The following is an 11879-nucleotide window of genomic DNA, read 5'->3' as shown; positions in this document are numbered from 1 at the left end:
TAAACGTCGACCCACCTAATTATTAACTACCCAATAGAACAAGACAACTGCTCGATCTGATATTTACTCGATAGTAGGACCCCATCTGATCATCATGGAACCGAAGCAAACCCAAAAGATGCATGAATTTTAATTTGCTCTAAACATAAAATACATTCACTTATGGCCCAATCTGAAATAACCATAAACTTCATTTCAAATGACTAACTTAAGTTGTATCATATACTCCTATAGAACAAAGATAGTGGGTAGTTATTTTTTCAGCAGTATTATTCCAGTTGCATACGAAGTGGTGAAACAAAAACCTTGCGAAAGAAACCGCCTAGCATAGTGAACCATGTCTAGATCAGCACTCTCTAGAAAAAACAGTTCTTCAGTTACAACTTACAAGGAGAACCAAAAAACAATGAGTAAAATTACCACAATGAAGCTCTGCACTTTGCTCTATACAGTCTTTGCTAATATCTTTTGTCAAGTAAACTCAACAAGTAAACACCTAAGCAATGGTATCATCATCAATGTGAGGAGTTTCAGGATCCAAGCTGACGGTCGAAACGATGATAGCCAGGTAAGGTTCTCCTTATCTCACTAGTCTTATATGCACGCGATGCATGCGAAAACAAACAAATGGTCAATTGTGTAATAATATATACGAAAAATTATTCAGAAGTTCATTGTATAATCAATGATGAAGTAAATATTTTGTTAGTTGAGGATATAATGATAAAAGATGGTGAATTTGTATTTTATTACTTAAGGGTATAAAAGGAATTACCATTTTTGGTGTCCGCCTCTTCTTCCCTTATATAATACTAGCCTTTTGTGCACGCGATGCGTGCGATGATATTTTTAGGCCTAATACTACTTAGTAGACAAACTGAAAATGCAAGTTAGTATTTAAGTTCACCTCCATTTTGTGAATAAGATTCTTCCATGTTCTTTTTATGTTGTTATTCATTTTTGTGATTTTGAATAGGTTTTTGTTTCTCAAGTCTTATATGCGCATGTTCTTTTATAATCAATATGATGTTTTTACTAAATGTCGTCATGTTCTTTTTTTTTTGGTTTTATTCATTTTGATAATTTATAATAGTTTTTGATATGAATTTCAGTAATTTCTCTAGGATCCCAAAATTGTAACCGAAAAGTATAATACAATTTCAGTTTTTTTTCCTTGTCTAACTTCTAAATTCTAAATATTTAAGAATTTTCATCATTTTAATTTTTTCTCTTTTTCTAAATGTTCACACTTTGAGTTTCAATTATATTTGAAAGGAATTTTAAGTTTTTCATACCCCCATTTTGATATTGAGATTCCTTTTATAATTTAGAAAGGGAAGGGGGGCAAAATAGTCGGTTTAAAAGAGGACACCGTTGCTCCCCCCTTCCCTTATGTAATAGAGATAATATAGATTGGTGTTCATAATGTAGAACTAGTTTTTGTTACTTTTCTCTTACTATTATTTGTTAATATATAAGTGTTCATAATTTTTTGTACTTAGGCCTTCATTGCAGCTTGGGAGAAAGCATGTAACTCTGGAGGAAATGTTACACTTTTGATACCTAAAGGAACTTATCTAGTTGGCCCTCTTAAGTTTAGAGGTCCTTGTCAACAAGTATCATCTCTTACAGTTCTAATGAAGGTAAAAAAAATAATTGAAATTAACAAGTTGGTTATAGTTTGACAGTATGATCAACTGAAGAAGTTGATCTATCATACAGGGTTATTTGAAGGCGACAACCGACTTATCTGGGTACGAGTTCGGATCCGGGTGGATTGAATTTGCATGGATCAATGGACTAATCTTAAAGGGAGGTGGGGTTATTGATGGGCAAGGTGCAGAAGCTTGGCCTTACAATGACTGTCCTACTAGTTCTAATTGTGATCTTCTTCCAACTGTATGTCTTATTAATTCTGTCACATTTTTTGTTATGAAGTTAATTACATTTTAATATTTAGAAATGATTACTTAATTTAGAAACGAAATGGGTTGTTTTGGTATGCTGCTCTAAGTATTTTTGTACCTTTTTTGTATGTCAGAATTTGAAGTTTGTGGGTATGAACAGAACAATTGTTCATGATATTACTTCATTGAACAGCAAGTTTTTTCATATAGCTCTTGTAGAATGCAGAAATTTCAAAGGCAGTGCACTTAAGATTTCTGCACCAGAAGACAGTCCGAATACAGATGGTATCCACCTCGAACGAAGTGCTAATGTTCAATTCTCTAGATTAAGCATAGGAACTGGTGATGATTGCATTTCAATTGGCCAAGGAAATTCTCAAATCACCATCACGAATGTCACTTGTGGACCAGGTCATGGTATAAGGTGTGACTTAAAAGAACAATTTTTTGTTGTGTGTTTTTCCTAATGTCTGATTTACATTAGTATTCTAACTTGTTACTGGTTTGTTTAGTGTTGGAAGCTTAGGAAAATACCCACATGAGCAAGATGTAAACGGACTGTTTGTAAGAAATTGCACTATTATTGGGACTTCAAATGGGATTAGGATCAAAACATGGGCTAATTCTCCTGGTAAAAGCGCGGCAACTAACATGAAATTCGAGAACATTGTGATGAAGCATGTTAGAAATCCAATCATTATTGATCAAGCATATTGCCCCTTTGATTCCTGTTCATCTGAGGTAATCAAGCCTTAAGATCAACTTAATCTTAGTCTACTTAATCAGATAATTGACAGATTTGATGCAATTACTGATGTTTTTGGCAGGCACCATCAAGAGTTAAATTGAGCAACATATATTTCAAGAATATTAGAGGGACTTCACTATCTGAAGTTGCAGTAAAACTATCTTGTAGTAAAGGGATTCCATGCAAGAATATTTTCCTTCAGAATGTTCATTTAAATTTGACATCAGGAGAAAGGCTACCAGTTTCGACTTGTGAGAATGTTCGTGCAAGATACATTGGTACCCAGATGCCTCCTCCATGTCCTTAAGCTAATAGACTTGCGCGCAGTATCAGATTCAGATGGGTCGAGCTTGGCTAACTTAGTTAGCTAGCAGATAGATAATTGTGACATTTTTGTGCTAATATTAACATGTAGTATTGTTTACTATGAAATGAATGAGAGCTATCTGCTCTCTTGTTTTTTTTGTTGTTGAGTTTATTGAGTGCAAAATGTTTCTTACTTTACCAGGTGCTTACTTGACTACTTGAGGATATGAGCCTGGCGATGAGAACACAAAAATCCCGTCCAACAAGTAAATCCTAGCCATTTAGGCTCTAAACTAGAATGAATAACCATAACATCCTTTCTCTTGAGCTTAGATAGTCAAGTATGACAATATATATAATCACCACATTCCAAATTTCCAAAAATATGTGAAACCATAAAAATTAGAGAAACGTTAATGTTTTATATTAGGGAAAATGAGATGCGAGACTTATGAAGATCAAGTATAGGAAGTTAAAAGTAGGAACATTATGCACTTTAACACTAATTAACGCATGATTTAATCATGAACTTCAATATGTAGTTCGCCTACACCAAAAAAAAATTATAAAAAGGAATTTGAAGTTTAACAACAAAAAATAAAAAACCATCCTTACAAGGACTTAAAATAGCGTACCAAATACAACGTTTAAACATGACTAACATAAGTCGTGTTTTGATCGATTTAAGTATGATTTACTTGTAAACTGCTCAACTCGATTAACATCCTGGTAGGCTATACGCAATACGCCCATAAACGTCGTATCTTGTACAGTGTATGTGTGACAAGTGACAAGTGACAAGTGACAACCTAATAAATAAAAGAAGGCAACTTTTTTTTAGTAAATTGACCACTTCGGGACCATCGACGGTAGGAAGAATCAATCATCCAACAAGAGGTACTATCTGTGACTGCCAGTCCTACTCCCCTGGATTGTTACATCAGGCTGCTTGTCGACGAATACGAATATTTTCTGCGCAATTTTCTCTCTCTTCACATATTCTCTTATTTCTCTCCTTTCACTTTTACCATCTCTCTCATACTATCATACAACCAAATTCAACACCACTGTAGAGAGAAAGTGAGAACTATAGAGAGAGAAAGTGAGAATTATAGAGAGAGGAAATGGAGAGTTCGTCGGAATTGGTGGCATTTCCATTACTGATTGAATCCAATTACAGAGCATGTACTATTCCGTACAGATTTCCTAACGATAACCCTAGAAAACCTACTCCCACTGAAATCTCTTGGATCAACCTCTTCGCTAATTCAATTCCTTCTTTCAAGTATATTATATTTCTGTCTCCTTCAATTTTATTGTCATTTTTCTTCATTTTTGTTTCGTTGTCATATGTGAATTCTTTGTGAATTTGTTGAAGGATTATATTTATGACTGATTAAAATGTTATATGGTTTTTTAATCATTCATTTTGGTTAGTCTTGACTGTTCAGTTGTTATTGTTTCATCAACTAAATTCAAGGAAATGAATGTGTTGTTTTAATCAGATTATAGCTTAATTAGTTTGGTGATCTTGAACCAAAGTCATTGATGGTGTAACAGCTTGTGTTGTATGCTGTTGTAGTTTACTTGTATTATTTCAAGTGTTGTGTAATACTGTGATGTGAGTTTGATGTGAGTGTGTAAGAGACTAGAATATAATTCTGGAGAAGCTTTTGTTGAAGAGTAAGTGGTGCTAGTGCCTCCAATAGTAAGCTGACGAGCGAGATTTTTGTTCGGATGGGGGAGATTGGAGAAAGTAATGAGGCAAGTTTCGCATGAATTTTTTGGTGGCTTGATTATGCTTTTGTCATTAGATTTTTTTTATTCAAAACGCATTTTGTGGCAATGGACGGATCGAGGAAGTGCAGTTGATTTAGTGGTGGTGTCGGGTGGGGTTGGGATCTGAATTGCTATGTTATTCTTTGGTTAGTGTGTGTCTGAGTTGCTATTATTTTCTTTGGCTAGTGTCGTTTGTGGCCAAGCATATTAGACAATGAGCTGTGCTGATACCTTTATATTCTGAGATACTGAAGTTACATTGTGCTCTGTTTCAGAGAACGGGCTGAGAGTGATGACACAGTGGTCGATGCTAAAGATAGAGCTAGAAAATTTGCAGAGAGGTACTATTATATACTTCTGCTATGCACCATTGTTGTTAAGTAAACCTTTTTCTGCATGGTTGATCAGCTAATTTTGATGCAAATATCTCTAGAAGAACCACAGTTCGTAGCTTTTACATGTTCTCTGTGAGCTGGTAGCTGGTGTCTCTTTCTTAACTTTGTAACTAATTGGCCTTCCTATGAACTCCCAGTCTAAGTATTCATGCTTCATATAATTGGAATATTTTGTGTTCATATAACAGAAATCAGCCTTTTCAATGCATTAGCACGTAATAGCTCTTTTACTCTAGCTATTATTTGTTTTCTGACTTTGTATTTGTGAGGAAACATGTACTCCTGTATTGTTGTTTGACAATGTGCTAAGTTTTCCTAAAACCAATAGGAATAGTGACTAGTGAGTGCTAGAGTAAGAATGGAACTGCATTGTTGTATATTCTTCCAATTACAATAGTATAATTTGAGACTATCGGTGTTTATGAAGGTATGGCGATATACTTGAAAATATGAAGAAAGATCCTGAAAGTCATGGTGGCCCACCTGATTGCATTGTAAGAGATATATGTAGATGTCCATCTAAAACTTTTTCTGTGATTTCTAGAAGTGTTCTTAATAACCCCATCCCCCCCCCCCTGTAGCTACTTTGCAGGCTTCGGGAGCAAGTGCTTCGGGAATTGGGGTTCAGAGACATATTTAAAAAAGTGAAGGTACATAGTAGATGTTGCTGTCTTGTTTCTTCCGTCTTTTTTTGGAATCTATTCGAAATATTAGGATAATCAAATAAATTCTGCATATTGAATCAACATTACGTACTTGAAACTTGTCCATATATATCTACCGATCTACTTTTTTCTGTTTTGTAGGATGATGAGAATGCGAAGGCTATATCTTTATTCAGCAATGTGGTGAATCTCAATGATGCTATTGAAGATCCAGTGAAACGTTTAGAGCATCTCGTTAGAGGAATGTTTGCTGGAAACATATTTGACCTTGGCTCTGCACAGGTACCAATACTTTGTGCTGGAAAGATCTTGCAAATACAAGCCTTAGAGCTTTCCCATCATCCTGTGTAATAGCATGTATATACGAATTATGCACCAACTGCTGATGGGATTTCTCTAAACATAAATCTCAGAAGTTAAAATTTTCCATCTATAACCAGTAGACTGCAAAAATGAATCATTGCACACTATATTGGAGGCCTGGGCCTTTTTTCTATTACTAGTATATTTCAATAAGGGTTACATATTAATCCGGAATCTCTTCTTCGCTTATTTTTCAATATGTGATGTTGGCGTATTGAGTTTGTGCTCTATATTCTGAAGCTTGCAGAGGTATTTTCAAAGGATGGGATGTCCTTTCTCGCCAGTTGTCAGAACCTTGTCCCTCGACCCTGGGTTATTGATGACCTTGAGACTTTTAAATTGCAGTGGAATAAGAAGTCCTGGCAAAAGGTGATTACTTTTGTGGCTAAGTAGATGACAGTGATGGATTCAAAGTTAGTCTTGTGTAACTCATAATTCCTGCACTGACCATTTCTTTCCATATGGCAGGCTGTGATTTTTGTTGATAATTCTGGTGCAGATATCATCTTAGGAATTCTACCATTTGCAAGGGAATTACTGCGTCGTGGTACACAGGTTTGTTTTTGCAGGACTTACATGTAGTGCTGTTCTAAATTTTACAACTAGCCATACACACACACCTGGACAAACAGACTCACTTGGATGTCTCGGAAGCTAAAGCTTTCACCACTTATCCGAATGAAATCATATGGCAAGTTGGCCTGATATGATCTGATCATATGGATTGGCTCATAGCTCTGAGATATTTATTTGAATGTGCCTTAATTCTTGCATTTTACGATTAGCTGGTAAATCTTTCTTAAAAGAAAATGAAAAGGGACTATGTGTCTGGGACACCTTTTCAGTAACTTTTCTACTTGCCCAAAAGTAAGATACAGAATTTAGGTAAAAGTTCATTTGAAGCAATTGGTAGTGTGTTAGTGACTTATGGGCCTTTTCAAGAGAAGAGTGTGTTTTCTTTGTTATAGAAGTGGGCAAGTGGCCAAGGACTGCATTAACATACATCAGAAACAATCTATTTCAGATTTAGGGAGTCTTTGTAATCAGTAATGTAGCAAACCAAAAAAGGAAAGGAAAAAGAACAGAAATATAGACGACACACTCAGACTTTAGACATTCAAATGATGATGACAAGGACGAAAAAGAAAAGGGAAGTAAAGGGACTTTGCCTCCAAACCTACAAACTAAGACTGGAATGTCCCCTGAAAATAGAGACATAACCTTTCATTTGCTTGGTGTCCTTGATTATATTCTATAATCCCCCTTCCCTCACTACTATATATAATTTTATTATTTTGCATAGATCATAGATCATGGCCCTCCTGGCCAACCTTAATTTTATTATTTTGCATGCTTTCTATAACTCCATCCTTCTTTTTGTTAGTTGGCTGAAAGCTGTTGACCTTTTTGCATCCAGAGAGCTTTTACTACATCTTAATTCACCATGTTGTGATGCTATATTTAAAATATGTAGGTTATCTTGGCAGCCAATGATTTGCCTTCCATAAATGATGTTACATATACGGAATTGTTTGAAATTGTATCGAAGGTATTGGAGCATTTTACACTTTGTTCTTCCTTACATTTTTGTCCATTCATCATTCCTCTTATTGTATGGCCTTGCTGGTATGTCTGCTTCCTCTTTCAGTTGAAGGATGAAAGTGGACAGCTCATGGGTGTTGATACTTCCAAACTTTTGATTGCCAATTCTGGCAATGATTTGCCGGTCAGTGAAAAAACATATATTTTTGCTTTCAGATTTCTTCTGGTACTTGTCAACTGTTTTGTGATCATTGTCCTCTATACAAAGTGAAAAACATATATCTCTTACAGGTAATCGATCTTACGAGTGTGTCGCAAGAGTTGGCATATTTGGCTAGTGATGCAGACCTGGTCGTCCTTGAAGGAATGGTATGTAATTATGCTGTGCTTCTGATATGTGTGGATACCTTGATTCAAACATCTATCGTTGTCCAGAATGTTCTAATTGAGGAGATGGTCTACTTCATGATTAAATCACAAGAATAGTGTCATGCAGCATCACTTGACTGATTATTGATGACATCATTACACCTAAACTAGTGGCATCAAGTGACCCAGCAATATCAACTGGTTGCTGCCTTTTCCAGTTCGACCATTGGTCTTTGTGTGTGAACTGTTCAATAGGTGGATGGATCCAGTTAAAGTGCTATGCAGAGAGTTCAGTGTTAGAGTTTGCATTATTAGGGGCATAGTAGTGTCTTTGCTTTTCGCATATTGAGTTTGAATGTCCATTGCAAAGCCATGATTGTAACAACTGGAGTGTGAAATTTCAAAGTTCAAATCTAGGACCCTTTTCCTAGGGTTTCAAACCTAATGTATTAGGATTTAGATTCTTTACCTATATGCTCATTTACTATGATTCTTCACCTCTCTTCTCGTATTATCTTTCTCCTAAGTTACTTCAACTAGCCATTTTTTGTGGCATTTGTGTTGGCAATCTTCACATTACAAGTTAAGGGTATGGAATCTAGATCAAGCGGACACTTCTGCCTCGACAAACCACAAAAAAAACTCAAAGAGGGTGAAGAGCAAAGAAGAAAGGCTACGAGCTAGTAGAGCGCCCCGACGGGTTGCTTATATAATTCAAACCCAACCAGGTGGAAATAGCCAAACATTCGGGGTAGAAAGAGAGAGAAGCGAAAGGGACTGAGGATACAGTATTCCCTTTTGCCTCATTGTCCCATCCAACAGCGCATGCAATAGGATATGATTCTTGGTGGGCTGAGAAAGTCACTGACCAAAACACGAAACCTGAGGAATGGCCTTTGGCTTTAATTTTCTTGCTAGGCACCCTAACCTACGCAATTCGTATTTTCTAGTACCCCAAAGTGAATATGTCAGCTATAAGTGGTCAGTGGTCAAGCATAGTTGAAATTATTATTGCTTTTGCAGGGGCGTGGAATAGAAACAAACCTTTATGCTCAATTCAAGTGTGACTCCATCAAGATTGGGATGGTATTTACCTTGATTTATGTTTTTGTCTGTGTCTTTATTTTAGAAAATTGCTACTTGCAGAGAATATATGAACTCATTTTTTGTGCTGTTGATATTATTCAGGTTAAGCATCCAGAAGTTGCCCAGTTTCTAGGAGGTCGGCTCTATGATTGTGTCTTCAAATACAGTGAGGCTTTCCATTGATGTGAATCTTTAACAACCCTGAAAAAATTCCTTTTACTCTTACATTAAGCATCACAGATATAAAATATCAGGTCCTGGGATCTTGTTCTGTTTTTCCTGTACAGCATACTATTAGCATCGCCTTAGAAAATTGGCACTTGGCCGAGTTATGCAGAGGCTTATTTACTCCTGCATAATGCCATTTTTTACTGCATAGGGAATTTTCTACATCCCGATGTAACGAGTTCATGTGATTGGTGTGCGAATGCTCTAGCTGTGGAAGATTTTTTTTTTTCTTTGTACTGATAATTTAAATGTAAGGACCAGGAAGATATCTAAAAGAAATACTTCGAATATTTATAATTCTCATTGAATAATATGCAGAACGTTGTCTGTCAATTTTTACAATAAACTTTGTATAGACATACACACTTATTATTTTTTGCTTGGATTACTGCAAAGGCAGGAAGAAAGTTGATTTAGGAAGATACTTCTGTCACCATCATCATTTGTTCTTGATCGGATAAGAAGCCATTTTGTTGATACCGCACAGTCCCTGTGGGTGTCTAGTGTTCCTCTTCATTCTTATGTATCCGCGCTCTCCCCATTTCTCTCCCCATGAGTTCTTCACAATGATGTAATCCGATCCTTTAGCTGAACCGTACCCTACAGCTGTTACTCCGTGATCTAAAGATGTTTCACAAGGTCCGTCAAAAACTCCCTGCGAAGAACATTTGTTAACAGTCATGTACACGGTTTAACATGTTAGGATCTATTCCAATTCAATTAGTGAAAGTAGAAAACTGTGTAGAAGGGCTTACCCCACTGTAAAATTGGAAGTCTCTTCCAGAAGCGTCAATTCCGACACTAACAGGCTGGTGAGCGAGAGCCTTCAGTAAACTTGCTTCATCGTTCTGGGGAACATCTCGGTGACCATCAATAGTTACTACATCCATTTCTCCCTGTCAACATGTCAGTTATTGTTAGTTTGATCAATCAGAATGTTTTGAGCATTATCTCAGCTTGTCCTCTGTTGCTTTCGAGTCTTTTTTATATAACTATTTAGCTTTGAAAACTGTATAAATTTCACTTTTTACGTACTTCTTGTAAGTTTCATTATTTTCAACAAAACTAATTGACGATTGGGTCTTATATGAGAATTTGTGCGGTGCCATATACCTTTTTTGCTTCACAACTTCCTTCCTCCATAATATAAGGGTAGTCATCCTCTTTGTGAAGTCCATTATTATCGACTATAAACCTAAATGCGTTATCCATAAGTCCACCATTGCAGCCATTGTTGCTATCATCACAGTCTATTAGCTCTTGCTCAGACAGCGAAGTTAGGTTTCCGGTGACAATCTGATTGATGCCTTCAACTGCAGCCACAGTTGAAAATGCCCAACAACTCCCTGCAATAGTGAAACAGCATGAGTCAAGCTACGTTCTTAGCTCATGTATCTGAAACTTAGAGCTTTATACTTTAGATTACAACAAAAAGATAACAGCAAATATGCAGCTTACCACATGCACCCTGGTTTTTGACTGGTGTAACAGCTCCTTTCTTTCTCCAATCTACTGATTTTGGTAAACTAGTGACGTCTGCGTAGGTGAAGTCTTCCGAAGATTCGCTCATTCTCCTTTGTGCAACTTTCAGGCCTAAGTACTTATTCTTGAACTCTTGATGGCTTAAATCTGCAAACTCATTTAAACCAAGCCAGTAGCTGCTGACCTGCTTGTTCCTTTCATCAATATGTTTCAAGTTATCTTTGAATGCCTCGAACCTAAATAGCCTCTCTTCGATGCTGTTGTAGATTTTTTGGTGCTTCGACATCCATGATGCAAATAGACCATGGAGACTCTCTTCTGAACTCAAGTCATCCGGAGAATAACCGATGATTGAGAAGTCATGAGCGAAAGCCGGATATGACACAAGAACAACAATGAAGGTTAAGTAGCAGATTGTTTGCAGTTGATGAGGCATTGTGTTAGGAGATTGACTAAATGGTAATGTGTGAGATTAGCTTGGGTTGAAATGGGTAGAGCTTGGAAGGATATATATATGCTATGGTTTGTCATATCTTGCTTTGAAGTAAAGGAGGGATTAGTGTCTAAGTTAACTCAATCTTTAAGGATGAAACTTTCTGATAGAGTTAGTTGCAAGGTTTTCCATTGTTTGTTGGAAGCATAGTAATTAAATAGTGATAAATGAGAAGCATCTGCTGTTTTTTAATGAATTATGTACTGTTTTTTCAGCTTTTTGGTTCTTAGGAGAGCCATGAAATACAGCTATGTAGATGTGATTTGGAATTTTTAATACCATATTTTGGATATCAGACCCAGAAAACTTCTCGATAAAAAAAGGTTCAGGCAGATTTCAAAATTAAGAAGATATGATCCATAATTATTAAGCTGTATTGTTTGAGATGATCATAAATGATGCAACCTAAGATTGAGTAATTGGTTTTATTATTATCCTTCAAAATCCTTTGAAGGAGAGAAACTTTATTGTTGAAATAGTATCAACTTTAATCTATGAGAGTTGAGACTATTTATT

The 11879-nt window shown here is 36.2% G+C and overlaps 3 protein-coding genes across 3 annotated transcripts; 2 read left to right on the top strand and 1 right to left on the bottom strand.

Moving 5' to 3' along the window:
* Nucleotides 1-3116, top strand: LOC104904234 (exopolygalacturonase). Its single transcript, XM_010692432.3, has 6 exons — nt 1-568; nt 1503-1643; nt 1723-1899; nt 2042-2331; nt 2420-2648; nt 2735-3116. Exons 1-6 carry the CDS (start codon nt 338-340, stop codon nt 2960-2962), a joined length of 1296 nt encoding a protein of 431 aa, XP_010690734.2. The 5' UTR covers nt 1-337; the 3' UTR covers nt 2963-3116.
* Nucleotides 3117-3841: 725 nt separating this feature from the next.
* On the top strand, nt 3842-10026 carry LOC104904083 (hypothetical protein). The gene is made up of 12 exons (XM_010692265.4): nt 3842-4246; nt 5016-5081; nt 5563-5629; nt 5717-5785; nt 5942-6082; nt 6404-6532; nt 6632-6718; nt 7638-7712; nt 7812-7889; nt 7997-8074; nt 9098-9160; nt 9263-10026. Exons 1-12 carry the CDS (start codon nt 4086-4088, stop codon nt 9341-9343), a joined length of 1095 nt encoding a protein of 364 aa, XP_010690567.2. The 5' UTR covers nt 3842-4085; the 3' UTR covers nt 9344-10026.
* LOC104904084 (cysteine protease XCP2) lies at nt 9655-11362 on the bottom strand. Its single transcript, XM_010692266.4, has 4 exons — nt 10847-11362; nt 10502-10734; nt 10144-10284; nt 9655-10043 (listed from the first exon to the last, which is right to left on the bottom strand). Exons 1-4 carry the CDS (start codon nt 11304-11306, stop codon nt 9828-9830), a joined length of 1050 nt encoding a protein of 349 aa, XP_010690568.1. The 5' UTR covers nt 11307-11362; the 3' UTR covers nt 9655-9827.
* Between the last annotated feature and the right edge of the window lie 517 nt (nt 11363-11879).

This window comes from Beta vulgaris, chromosome 9 (genome assembly GCF_026745355.1).
Source record: "Beta vulgaris subsp. vulgaris cultivar EL10 chromosome 9, EL10.2, whole genome shotgun sequence".
Taxonomy (NCBI): Eukaryota; Viridiplantae; Streptophyta; class Magnoliopsida; order Caryophyllales; family Amaranthaceae; genus Beta; species Beta vulgaris.
This window is presented reverse-complemented; position numbering and strand designations above follow the sequence as displayed.